A 13,993-nucleotide genomic window follows, 5' to 3' on the forward strand; every position below is an offset into this window, starting at 1 on the left:
GTTCCCTTGCAAAAATATTTTTAGGCACTCTATAGACTGTTCATAAATTTCTGTCCATAAAGTCTATAGACTCTCCATAGACAATCCCACGACAACATTTTATAGGCAATACAAACTCTACAGACAGCCTATATATAGTACAGGTTTATGGGCATACACTTTAAGTAGATTTTTGTCAATAGAGTATGTATAAACAAAAAGGAATAGCTATAGGAAGGCAACAGAGTCTATAAGAAGTTTGCAGACTGTCTGTAGACAATTTTTGTAAGGGTTAGCAGCGGTGTGCTTGCGCCCCCCACTTGCGATCGCTTTAATGATGATAAAAACTGCCAGTGGCTACAAGACACACTAGTCGCATTGCAGGAAGGCAATGGATGCAGCCCAGACTCATGTTCGGAACGCTGCGCGTATGCACAGACAGATCGAGTAGACGGCAAACGTTCTCGGGACGCTGCCCGCAAATGCGCTGTGCAGTACGGGGCCCCAATGCATGACCAGCCAATTTCCGTCAGGCTATAAGGGACACGTTAAGTTCCCCATAACATGAGCATAACCGTCACACGTGACGTCGCTGCGTTAATCATTTCACGAACCAGCTAGCGCATACCACTGAACCCGCCGCAGTGACTCAGTGCCTTTGGCCGTCGGCGGTTGATCCCAAGGCCGCAGGATCCAATCCTGTCAGCCGCAGCCGCATTGCGATAAAGGCCAAATACAAAACGGCCCGTGTTCTGTACGCAGTCAATGCAATGTTAATGATTCCCTGGTGACAAAAATTAATCCGGAGCCCTCGACTAGGGCGTCCCTCACTTTCGGTAGTGTGTCGCTTCGCGATGTTAAACCCCATAATCTAGAACCCGAAAGACACGGGTTGGCTTCCGGCTGCGGCGGTCGCATTTCGTTGGAAGTGAAATTCTAGAGGCCCGGGTACCGTGCGATGTCGGTGCACGTTGAAGAACCACATGAGGTCAAAATTTCCGCAGCCCTTCACTACGCGTCCCTTATAGCCTGAGTCGCTCTGGGACGTTTAGCTCAAATAAACCAAATTGTTTTTATAATATCACTGGCCATATCCTGTGGTTAAGCGATTGTATTTTTTTTGCCTGTTAAAATGACTACGTTGCCATGGAAGGGGATGGGCAAATCAAAGGCGCAACTCTGGTATCAGACCTCCTGTTCCTCAACTGGGACACCCACCTTTCCCGCGCACGCAACCCGATGTGGTCACGGCGCTGTTGGGAAGTAGGACGGTGTCCCGGCTCACACCCACGTGACAAAGGCACGGCAGAAGCTCGCTGTGCTGCTCCCCGAGGCCCCCTCCATTGCCGTTGGCATCGAGCAATGCATGAGCCTGACGGGAGACCGAAGCAGCCTCCTGCAATATCACACAAAATAGCGGTCAACCACAGTAATTGACAATACATGTTAGAGTATTCCCTAAACTGCCATGGCCAATCCCCTCTTTACACCCATTTGCCGAAATTAATGTAGAGCACACCCTTAGAGTGCGCTTCAAAATGCGTTGTGTTATTTTGAGTCTGTAACTTTGAATACTTTATTGACTTCCCTCTCCCAGCAGGTGTCACTGTTACTCTTGTCTGTTACTTAGATTTTAAGCGGGTACAAGTAACCAAGCGATGGTTATCTGATTGGTAAAAGCGGCTCTACTGGTTTCTTAATGTAAAGCTGGACCATTCGTCGCGAATTCTGAGAGATTCAAGTAATTGACTGTCTCATGCTTGTAAATAAAGCACACCAAGAGCCGCAGCGGCCCTTTCTCCGCTATGCTCCTTGCGAGCCTGGCCGCTCGCTTACAAGCGTCGTCCTTCCCCCGAGCATCTTCTGTGACGTCATTCCTCCATGCGAATGAAGCGAGCGTGAACCGCACATGGCGAATCCGGGGCTGGGAGCGAAACGTCAGTGCTCCCCGGCAGTGAAGTGACCATATCTTAGCGACCAAAGGAAACAACACTGAGGTGGCCCCGGATGCGTGTTGCGACGTTACCATTCAAGGCATAGGTCGAGACACGAGCACCCATCCTCTGTGTTGACTAAGTACATTCGCCTAAAGCAGTGAGGTGAAATGCCGCACAATGCGCGTCTGTGTCCCGGTCGATATTAGCTCTGCGCTTCCTGAAGTACAATTTCCAGCTTGTTTTTATTCATTTCAGACAAATAATAACCTCAGCTGTCGCTTACAATCACCAGTTTAGCCAATCAACGCGCACACAAACAATTTGCGACAGTATTCGTGACGTCACAGGTACGTCTATCATGACAACTGTTTGGTAGAGACCGAATTTAGATTTCCCGGTTTTTGCAGTTTTAAAGTTCTTCTACTCTGTATTTTCAAAAGCGGTTTTTGCCGGATAAAAGGAACTCTAAAGAATGCAATTTTATTGACTGAAAATGTAAAAGAAAAATGCAGGTTGCTCTCTAAAAAACGCCAGGAAGTTGAAATTTATCGGAAGCTCTTCAATTGCAGTACGTCTCTAGCTCTCTCTTCTTTCTTTCATTCCCTACTTCTTCCTTTTTCTCATGGCGCGGTTGAGGTATCCACCAAACTTTTGATGTTGGCAGCCCTGAATATAACCATGTAGACCAGGAATCTTCACATTACTAGGCGCCGCGGTGGCTCAGTGGTTATGGCGATAGGCTGCTGACCCGAAAGATGCGGGCTCGATCCCGGCAGTGGCATTTGATTTTTCATGAAGGCGAAATTCTAAAGGCCCGTGTACTGTGCGATATCAGTGCACGTTAAAGAACCCCACATGGTCGAAATTTCCGGAGCCCTTCACTACGGCATCCCTCATAGCCCGAGTCGCTTTGGGATGTTAAGCCCCCATAAACCCATAAACCAAACCTTAGCCTTAACAGCTAATGGCCTTAAAGTACTCAAGGGGCCGGATCATCTTCAAGCTAGAGTGTAGCACGACTCAGAGTATTAGAAAGTACATACACTGATAGCCCATTCGTGCCAATGCGGGTCGGAAACCGAGCAAACTTGCCTCACCTCAGCATGGATTTCAATCTCTCTGATCGGCTGGTGCCCCAAGCGACACCGCTGCAGCTCAGACTTTTCCAGCACCTGGACGCATAACATTGGTGATTTATATTATTTTGTGCTGTCACGTATTGGTGGCGGGAGTCCAGGCAGTGAAGAAGACGGCGAAAAGCGATTCTAAAAGTAAACTTTACTGGGGCTGCACTGCGTCCTGTCACGACCCAGCTGGCGGCCCTGCGGCGGAATTTTCCCGCGCTTGGCTACGTCGGAATGACATTCCCCTTTACCTGGTTCTCAGCAAGAAGGACGGATGGGAAAGCGACCGACGATGGACAGATGACGGGGGAATGAAAGGACGGCACGTCAAGTAGTTAACTGTGTCCGACCACAGAGTTCTCGCCGCAGTTGAGGCCCGCGGCCCCGCAGGGAACACAGGTGTTTTTGATGGACATGTTGCAGCTTGCAGCACTGTTGCATCGCTGTAAGAAATAGTGGCGGATTTGCGATTTCTCCTCGCCCATTTGCACGGGTTGTCTCTGCAACAAGTGACTCCGCTTGCTACGTGCTGTGCAACTTTTCCCATCTTGGAGAAATGGTCAAGGTGTGTGACGTCACGCAGAGAGTAGGCAGCATACCTTGGATGCCTCCTTTTTTCCTCTCCGCAACACGGTGACGGAGCGCACTTCTGCCACTCTCCACGGCAGGAGTGGCATCAATCACACCTAGCGTTCCGCTGAACGGATCAAAATGCACCGGCGTTTTATGCAGAATCCACTTTCATGACCTGCGCATGCGGTGCCGGCAGACGCTTTTGAGCTTTTCTGCTTGACCGAAGGTCAAGGTCAAAGTGAGATAGATGGTACAACAGCCGCTAATGTCGCCTGCTATAGCTGCCGTCATGTGTGGAACCTGAATACCACCAGTTTTGCTCATGGTTTCACCGCTAGCTACATTCAAGGTCAAACTTGCGACCCCGCTGAACTCTAGCTACTTTCAAGGTCAAGCTTACGGCCCCCTTTGACGGCTCGAAAAGCTGGCGCTGTGAAGCTTTTCGCTCGAAAAAAGAAACGCAGATAGTCACCTTCCTCGAAGCGCCACACTTCACGCGACGCTGGTTCCACTGCAGGACACGGTCTCCCGTTACCAGGACACCCATGCGGGACCTGAGATAAAAAGGATGGAATGGCAGGGACTGTACTGCTCCGGTTCCACGTTGCAGCTCCAGGCAGCTGAAATTCATGGATGTGCATAGAATGGGGGCGAAGTTATTGCCTCAGCTGAAAGCTGATAGCGTACAAGGCAGTGCGGTGCCATAAGAGGAGTGAGTTTACCATCGCGAACAAAGGTCCAGTAAGTTATCTGATCACGTGCGTGTTCCCAAGCTATCTGGAGCACAGGTTAATACCCTTAACTATACGAGTTCCGAGTTGGGGCGTCACACTAGGCCGTTGGGCCATTCTGAATTCAGGGATCGCGAAAGAAATGTGTGGGCTCTGGGGTTTTGAAATGAACCAGCCAGCAAATGTGCCTCGTGTTGGATTGGGCACTGGCTGATGAAGGGGCAGAACCTTAGGTGATTTACGGAGCGTGCTGAGTGAGGAAGGTCGCTATGGGCCCTGGCGACAAGGCTCATCCAGTCGTTCGATGCATGAACTCTAAATTTTTGACTGTTCGCTTTTTCCTTCACATGTAAAAAGTTTTGTCAAAGTGCCATTAAACCCGCTTCTTTTCGTTTTCCCAAAGATCAAGTTCCATCTTTCTTCAGCTTGAAGGCTCGGAAACGCTACTGAACGGAGCCCGGGTTCACGTTAGCCAGCTCCCCACGACAACTGGTTGTCATCGGTGGTATGCCGCTACGCGTGTCGTAACAACCCACAGTGGAGTGAATCACTGGGCGGTGGCGAAAGCAACAAGCGTGCTTTGCGGTCATCGAACAGAATGCCCGCTGTTGAAGGCCGTGCTTAATTTAAAGCTGACAGCGAACTTTCGAGACAGGGCGTGGAAAGTTACTGAGACATTCTCGAACAATCTATAATCAGCTCCACCTGGAAGCGATCAATCGAAATAAATCTGTTCGCGTCTTGCTCTGCAAACAAAAAGATAAATTTGCGTGCTGCCAGCTTTGAAGAATGAACAGTACAAAGATTCGCAAAATATGGCGCAAGGAAAACTTTGACAAAGTGCACAATGTCGCAAGATACTGTGGGTGCACTCTGGGGTCTTTCACTCATCCATCCGCACAAAAACCGTTTGGCCACAGCTATGGTCGCACGCACAGCGCTTAACCACAGTTTCTTCACACTGTAGTTAGAGTGCGCCTAGTTAAGCATTTCAAATGCGTTGCAATTTTAACAGCCTGCATGAAAACATGAGTACTAATCAGCCTGTCAGCGACATTCTGACTTTATTGGTTTGAAATTATAGCTCTGAGTAGAAAAGTTTCAAAATTTAGTTGGCAATGTTATTACAGCTCTCCGTCCTTTGAGAACTGCTTCCTTATACTTTGGGTACACAAGCAATATGTGTGTTGGCTACCATGTGAATTATTACACTCACAAGGTAAGAATAGTGCAGCAATATTAAAATTTTCTATTTAAGCAGTCTAAGGTGTTCAAATATTGTCACGCAGTGGTGAAGCCAGGCAGTCGAGAAGGAAAACGACCAGGCTTGCGTCAAAGATGAATGCCTTACTGGCCGATCTCGTGGCCCCAAACAGAAACCGTTCGGAGAGGGCGGACGTACCAAGTGTGCTCGGCGATCACGAAGGAACGGAATTTTTGCCGCTCAAGGGCTGCGCCCAATTTAACGGTGACGAATGACTTATGAGATGAAGCAATGAAATCACCTACGACAATCTCGAACTTCATAGAAACAGTCTTGCAAATCTGGTCGCCCTTCACATCCCAGCTATCACGTCGCGTGCTGGCAGCTGCTAGAATGAACCAAAAACCCTAAGCAGCAATATGCAACCTGCAATAATAGTTTGCCGTGTCAGTCACAGTGCTGTAACATACAGACTAGCAAGAGGACCAAGCAAGGAACAGAAAGGAGCGACCGGTCTCATAGTGCTTTTCTATGCCGCATATGCCTGCGCTTGAAGGCACGAACTACCAGTGTCTACCACGCACTTATCTAGCCACACGTATGAAGCGCCAGGTGACTGGGCTATGTCAAGAGCATCTAGGCAAAGAAGCTTATCAAAAACGCACCTCTAATCGTCTAGATTGTTGCCTCGCGCTTATCGCAGCTGAAGTGACTGGCGACGGCAATTTTTCATCATGCATTGGGACAGTTGAAGTTCCACTTGGACACGTTGCCCATACGGCAGTGCCTGGGTTCCGGAAAAAAACGTCCCCATTTGCGAAGTGGGAAAAAAGGTCCCCAATCGGATGCCGTCAAACGTCTTAGGTATGACAGCGAGGGCTATTTCTTCTTACTCCTTCTTTGGAGACATCCATTTTTGGGAACGTGCGCCATATTTCCTCGACAACACGTGTGCGCGCACAATGTCCAGTTGCTGAATTATGGGTTATGCATCAGGCATCTGCGGAGCCACCTTCACCTGGACAGTACAGCCCAAGCTAGTCTAAATAACAAAGCGCACTACTGTATTGATCAGCCTACACTGATATATACATTTGATGTGTACACCGTAGAGTTCGCACATGGCCGCGTAGATAGGAGGTATCAAAAGGTAGAACTTCGCCAAGAATACATGGCCACAAACATAGAAACGAAAACGGTTTCATTTTTGTCTTCTCCGCTCTTATTCGTGCAGTTCTACCTTTAATTCAAATCTACCAACTGGCCCACAAGAACGTTCTACTTACTTAGGAGGTACGTTCTCCAAGTTGTCCAATTTAGCTTGGACAAGGGAGACGGAAAAGCGGCCGAATCAATAAGACGGCCTCAGTAGAATCCCTGCTATTTTAAGGAAGCTATCCTTATATATGAAAATTAGAGAGGAAAGGTGCAGTAATCCCTCAGCAAGCGTTTGTGCATTGAGTTCGAATGCACTTCCGCAGTCACACCCGGTATCTCACCGGTATTTTCCTTAGTTCCCTGTTCTGTACGGGAAAGAGCAGAAATAGAGAGAGAAGGAAGGTGGAAGGCGGAGAAGGGGAGCAGGTGAAGGCGGCGAAAAGAGAATGCACGTGGCGGCACACAGGTGAAACAGTTTCGTGCACACAGGTATTCATGAGAGGAGACTCTCGCTCACCTTTGGTGGCATGATTCGATGGAGCCGCAATAAACACTTACAAAAATTTCTTTAGACACTCTGTAGACAATCTATATACAATAACTAGACAACATTCTATAGGCAATACAAATCACACACAGTCTATAGATAATCTATGGATCTATGGCCATACAATTTTTAGCAGGTTTTTGTCTACAGACTATGTAGAGAGAAGAAAATATCTATAGGAAGCAAGCAATCAAGAACTGCAAAAACTGTCTAAAAACCATTTTTGTTAAGGTTAGCAGCGATGCGACTCCGTCTCCGCTCTCGCGATCGCTTCGGTTACGATAAAAACTGCCAGTCGCTACAGGACACACAAGTTGCATTGCGGGAAGACAATGGAAGCAGCCAAGGCTCGTGCTCTGAACACTGCACGTAAGCAGCGGTGGATCGAGTGGAGCACAAACGTTCTCGAGATGCTGCTCGCAAACACGCTTTGCACGAAGAAGCCCCAGTTTGCGTCCAAACAATTTCTCAGGCTAAAAAGAAACTTGTTAAGTTTCCCGTAAGATGAACACAATCGTCATTCCGTCACGCGTGACGTCACTGCGTTAATCATGTCACAAAGTAGCCAGCGCATATCACTGAACTTGCTGCGATGGCTCAATGGCTTTGGCTGTCGGCTACTGATCATAAGGTCGCGGGATCGAATGGTGGCAGCGGCGGCCACATTGCGATGAAGGCCAAACGCAAAAATGCTCGTGTGCCCTCCACTAGGGCGTCGTTCACTGTCCATACTGTGCCGCTTCGGGCCGTTAAACCCCACAATTTACAGCCCGAAAGACGCGGGTTCGATCGTGGCTGCGGCGGTCGCATTTCAATAGGGCGAAATTCAAGAGATCCGTGTACTGTGTGATGCTAGTGGACGTTAAAGAACCCCATGTGGTCGAAGTTTCCGCAGTCCTTCACTACGGTGTCCCTCATGGCCCGAGTAGCCTGGGACAATAAACCCCCATAAACCAAACCATTTTTCTTATTTCAGTGGCCGTACATGCAGTTAAGCGGTTGTAATTATTTTGTCTGTTACATAACTACGACGTAATCGAAGGGCTTGGGCCAATAACCAGCGCAACTCTGGTATCAGTCCTCCTCACTTGCGGCAACCACCACGCCCCTGCGGAGAAGACGGGGTGGTTGGGAGGTTCGTCGGCGTCCCGGTGCACACCCACGTAGCGAAGGCATGGATGCTAGGAGCTGGCTGTGCTCTGCTCGAGGGCCCCTCGAGGATAAAACTGCTAACTGTAAATAATTACTAAGTAACAGAGGAGACAATGGAACTCGAAATGCTTAAAAAGACCTAAGTGCGCCACTAAATTTTTTTTTGCTTCATAAACAACTGTGATGTCGTCGAAAGGCACGGGGCAATCACGGGCCCAAATCTGGTTATCATTCCATCCTCTTCCTCACCCGAGACACCCTCCGCTTCCACGCCCGCAAGCTGCGGAGTAGGCGGGGCGGTCGTCCCGGCTCACACCCACGTGACGAAGGCACGGCAGTTGCTCGCTGTGCTGCTGCCCGAGGCCCCCTCCATTTTTGTCGGCGGCGAGCAATGCTTGAGCCTGACGTGAGACCGAAGCTGTCGTCTGCAATATGACACAATAGCGGTCAGCCGTGGTAATGACGACACATGCAAGAGGATTCCCTAAACTGCCATAGCCGGGGTCCTACGTTTACTTTACTGGCAAAATTACTACAGGCCCCACTGTTAAAGGGCGCTTCTGTCGTTTTGACTGTTATTTTGAATACTTAATTGACTTCCCTCTCCCACCAATTGTCATTGCTACTCCTGTCCAGGTGCGATGCACCAATTTCACGCGGTGGGCTCCAACTCCGAATGGTGTGCACAAGGATGATTCGAAAGCCTCTGCCGCGTCGCTGCGAGAAAGCTGCAAAACTTGTTGGGCGAGCTGTACTCTGTATTCCATGGTTACAGTGCAATGAACAGGACACAGAATAAGTGATGCAATAGGCAAGGCTGTGTTGATTCGTTTCTTCAGTGTCTCCTCTGTCGCACTGTAACCGTGAATTAGAGAAAGCTATTGTGAAAGAAGGCAGCAAATGGGGAAGACAGAACAGCCAAACTCATGAAGCGACACGCTGTACTTCAGCTGCTAATGAATGCACGAGTCGACGTCAGTGATATCACTTCCTGTGAATAATGAATCAGAAACATAAGCGACATGCGGTTCGAGCCAGCTGTTCCGAAAGGTGTTCATGTGTGCCTGTTTAATAATGTCAACATATATGTGTTTCGTACAGCATAGTTGAGACAAGGAACAATGCATGATAGCAGGGAGTGATCACATACCTTCTTCGTTCGATTCTGTAGGTCACTTTAGTTAACATTGCACAGTATTGAAGAGGCAGAAAAGATCTAATTACCTTCTCATTTGGGCACCAGAAGGTGGTACACTTGCTATGCACTACATTTCCTCTCTCTTTTTTAGCCTTTATCATTTTCATTTACTGGCTACCACCAAGAGGATCTAAACTCGAAAGAAAATGGATAACTGCTGGCTGCCAGTCTCACCTTAGCGGACATGCAAATGTGGAGACAAAAAAGTGAAGATGTGTTGCCCCCATATCTATTGCATTTCCTGGTACGACCTGTTGCTAGCGCAAATGAAGTCATCAGCTACAACATAACCTGACAGGCAGCAAAGCAGAACGCACTATTGTGAACATGTTTGGGACAATACCTATCGTGGGTCAGAAAATTTTTAAAATGAAAACTGAAAATTGGCTTTAATATTCAGTGTAATGAGGGATACAGATCAGCTGAAAAAAATTACAATTACCGCCAGTTACCGCAAGTCACTTTTCCCAAGTGCTACTGAGAATCTTCGGCGCATGGCATAGCGGCGTTGTCTGCATCATCGGCACCTATGTCAGCTACAGCGGACCGGTGTGACGCGAGATTGTTTGCTGCACATGTGCAGACGGGCTGAGACGACGGTCAACTGGCGAGGGGGGCTCTCACGTCCGGCTCCCCAAAAAAATGGCTGCGGCTTAGCTCGGCTGAGCCCGGTTACAGATTAGCCCCTGACGTTACCGAAGACGACTTGACAGGCTCAATGACGGTTGAAGGATGCCAAAAGGCGGCAACGAAGAGCTTTGCAGGTAGCCGCTGCTTCTACCTCCACCGCGTACGACTTCGGCAACGGACGAAGAGGTTGAGTATAACCTCGCTTAGCAATGCAGCATAATCACACATAACAATGCTTTCGATTAAGCTTTTCCATCCATAATCGCGGCCGAATCTGTAACCGGGCTTAGCCACGCTAAACAGCCATTTCTTTTTGGGAGCCGGACGTGAATGTACCCCTCGCCAGTTGACCGTCGTCTCAGTGCGTTTGCACATGCGGAGCAGACAATCTCGCGTCGCACAGGTGCGACATAGCTGACAGATGTGCCGATGATGCAAACGCCGCCGCTACGCCATGCACCAAAGATTCACAGTAGCTCTTGCGAAAACTGACTTGCGGTAACTTGCCGTAACTAATTTTTTTTCAGCTGATCTCTATCCCTCACCACACTGAATATTAAAGCCAGTTTTTAGCTTTCATTAAAAAAACTTAATGCTCCCCAATACGTATTGTCCGGAACATGCTCAATATAGGGCGTATCTCTAACCCTCTTCTCAAACCGAAATGGTTGAAAATGAACAATTCATTATTTGCCGATCATTCTGCTAGTTAGCAGGTCTTGGATGTATTCTGATGCCCTACACCGCTGAAAATGCTACGACGAAAAAAGCGCTCTTCTAACTCAACATAGACTGCTTTTAAAAATTGTGCTGACAGTATTAAGTGAAACGTCCCGGATATGGTAGGGCGGGTTACAGGAATAACATCTCACGACTTCTTCCCTACCGGCAAAGCCGCACTCAGTGGCAGGAGTTTGTTTTTCCAACGACGCCGAATTCTCATAATGATGGGTGTGTCCCCGCATCTATCAGTAGCCCAGAGCGGAGACTCCGCACAGAGAGAGACATTGCACGCTTCGTGAGAAGTGTATCGAAGACAGATACCCACCTTCCTTGGCTGCCGGAGTTTCAACTTGGGAAAATTTTCCTCCCGGCTCCCCCGAGCGACGCCGGCCAGCTTCCACATCCAAAGCACCGACAGCTACCCTGCAAAGGCGAAGTCAGCCTCAGGATAATCAAGAAGATGGAACAACAAACAATACCGGTTCTCCCAACATCATTAATTCGCTACTGAAAGGAACCATGAACTGATATTTGCTGCTGTTAAGAAAAGCGCACAAACGCTGGATATTACACAGCTGTGCTAAAGTGGGCGAGTAGGAGCATTTGCATTTTTCAACAGCGCAGATGTCCTGTGTCTGCCTTCATCTGTGTCATTTTTTCGCGCTACGTTTTCTAAAAACTCGACACACGCGGACGCGCCAGAAAAAAAATTAAAACAAAAAAGGAAGGCTGGAATTCAACCCCGCGGTGCCCCATCCAGCCCACGTTTATGGGTACGCTCAATGCAAAGGCTCTCCAAGATTGCCCATTCAGGGCATTGGGGTATACGTACTGCTTATAACGTGCAGTTAGCTGTCGCGCTAATTGGTTGGGGGCTGCAATTAAAAAAAAAAGATATTTGTAAATGACGAGTCCACGCATAGCTTTTCAATTTGATTAGAATACTCGTAAGCACCACCTGCACAGATGTACTGCATTAGAGTATGACCATCAAAATCAATTAGGGGCCCTACTGTATGCATGCCACACTCCTGCCTCTAAAGAACGTCAGATCATTATGTCTATTTGGGATCAGTGATCATTTCAGGCTTGCAAGATTGGCAGCCAATCCCAGCTACATGTATCATTTCCTAGGAATACCCAGCGTTTAGCATCCAGACAGTTTACGTAGTCTGTATAAAGGAGGCAGTAGTGTCTGTGTGTGTGTGGGGGGGGGGGGAGGAGGGCGGAGGCTCCAGATCAATTTCAACCATGTTGTGTTCTTCAAGTTACACTCAGTTTGTAAAGCATGTGCCCGCTTTCGCATTTCGGCATTTCAATGAAATCAAAAAGAAAACGGCTGTGCATGCAGATTCTGGAGCATCTTTAGGAGTACATCTTTAGAAGAACACAGGCCACATAACTCGCTCCGTGAAGCAAAAAGAAAAATGTCAAAATCTTTAAGGAGATCAGCCTTAGGTAGGCACACCAAATTTTTGCGGGTTTTGCTGCAAAAGCTGTAATAAAAAGCACGTCCCGGCGGATGTTGGATGTGTATGCACACACAGTCGACATCCGCTCACGTGACTATTACGTTAGTGTGCATTGCAGTAGCCCAGGTTTTGGCACAAAATATCCAGCTCTCAGACTTTACTGTTTTATTGTAGGTGTTCAAGTTCTAACGGGACAGCCACCGAGATGGCAACAGCTTTCGCCGAGTTCTCCGCGTTATGGTGCAGGGTTTAACACTTCGAAATTTTAATGCATGAATGCGTGTAACAATTACGTTTTCACCTATTCTTGCCCGCAAATGTTTTGCTGTCGGTTCGTACAAAAGGTGCTGATTATTCTCTAAAGGCAATTAATTTCGCTAAATACTCGGTGTAATTGACGAAATTGGTGAATTACTGGTAATTCCTCCACAAATGAACGGACAAAAATAATAAAAACAGTTAAATAAAAAACTAAATAAATAACGATTAATAACAGCAGATAAGAATTGATAAAGAATAAATGGCAATTTTTTGACCGTTTAGTTTAACTACCATCGCTGATTAATTGAATTACTAAGTGAAAGAGGAAACGATAGAACTCAAAAAAGCTTTCACATTTAGGCACTTAAGAAGACTTAAGTGAACATTTAGTTGTTCTCTTTTTGCTTCATAAACAACTGCGATTCCAACGAAAGGCATGGGCCAATCACGGCTACCCTCTTCCTCACCCGAGACATCCATTTCTCTTCCGCCGGCAACCTGCGGAGAAGAAGATGCGGTCGTCCCGGCTCACACCCACGTGACGAAGGCACGGCAGCTAGGAGCTGGCTGTGCTGCTGCACGAGCCCCCTCCATTGCCCTGGGCGGCGAGCAATGCATGAGCCTGACGGGAGACCGAGGGAGCTGCCTGCAATATGACACAGAATAGCGGTCGGCCACGGTAATGACAACACAAGCAAGAGGATCCCCTGAACTGCCACAGCCAGTGTCCTCTGTTTACACTCTACTGGCAGAATTATTACAGGCCCCACTGTTACAGGGCACTTCAGAACACGCCCTGTTATGTTGAACGTGGTGTCACTGCTACTTATCTCCAAGTGGTAGTTCCAACTCGAGTGGTCTCCACAAGAAAGACCGTGCGAAACTTTCCGACGCATCAATCCCTGCGATAAATTTACAAACTTTTTGTGCGAGTTATTTTTCGTATCGCATGGTTACAGCGCAATGGACCGCACACAGGATAATGGACACAACACAACATACGGAGCTGCGTTTTGTCTTTGACACTGTATGTGTACTCTCATGCTGTAACCAAGGGTTAGAGAAAGCTACGCTCAAAGCAGGCAGCGAGCGGTGAAGACAGAAAATCAACAATCACAAAACGACAGGCTCTACTGTAGCTGTTATAATGGCTGCGTGAGTCAACGCAAGCGATATCAAAGACGGAGAATAGAGAAGCGCGAAGCATAAGCGACATGTGGTTCGACACAGCTGTGGCGAATGGTGTCCACGCGTGCCTGTTTAACAATTTCAACACAGCTGCATCATACAACCTTGTTAAAACA

The 13,993-nt window shown here is 47.9% G+C and overlaps 1 protein-coding gene across 1 annotated transcript in view; it reads right to left on the reverse strand.

Annotated features, from left to right (window-relative positions):
* Positions 1-13,993, reverse strand: part of LOC144134905 (uncharacterized) — a 40,912-nt gene that overhangs the window by 13,440 nt on the left and 13,479 nt on the right. Inside the window, exons 3-7 of the mRNA XM_077667715.1 lie at positions 13,157-13,508; positions 11,282-11,379; positions 8,655-8,830; positions 4,086-4,167; positions 1,198-1,375 (exon numbers count right to left, since the gene is read on the reverse strand). Of these exons, the coding sequence (XP_077523841.1) occupies positions 1,198-1,375; positions 4,086-4,167; positions 8,655-8,830; positions 11,282-11,359 (514 nt within the window). The 5' untranslated portion in view covers positions 11,360-11,379; positions 13,157-13,508. The remainder of the gene's footprint in view (positions 1-1,197; positions 1,376-4,085; positions 4,168-8,654; positions 8,831-11,281; positions 11,380-13,156; positions 13,509-13,993) is intronic.

Source organism: Amblyomma americanum, chromosome 5 (assembly GCF_052857255.1).
Source record: "Amblyomma americanum isolate KBUSLIRL-KWMA chromosome 5, ASM5285725v1, whole genome shotgun sequence".
NCBI lineage: Eukaryota > Metazoa > Arthropoda > Arachnida > Ixodida > Ixodidae > Amblyomma > Amblyomma americanum.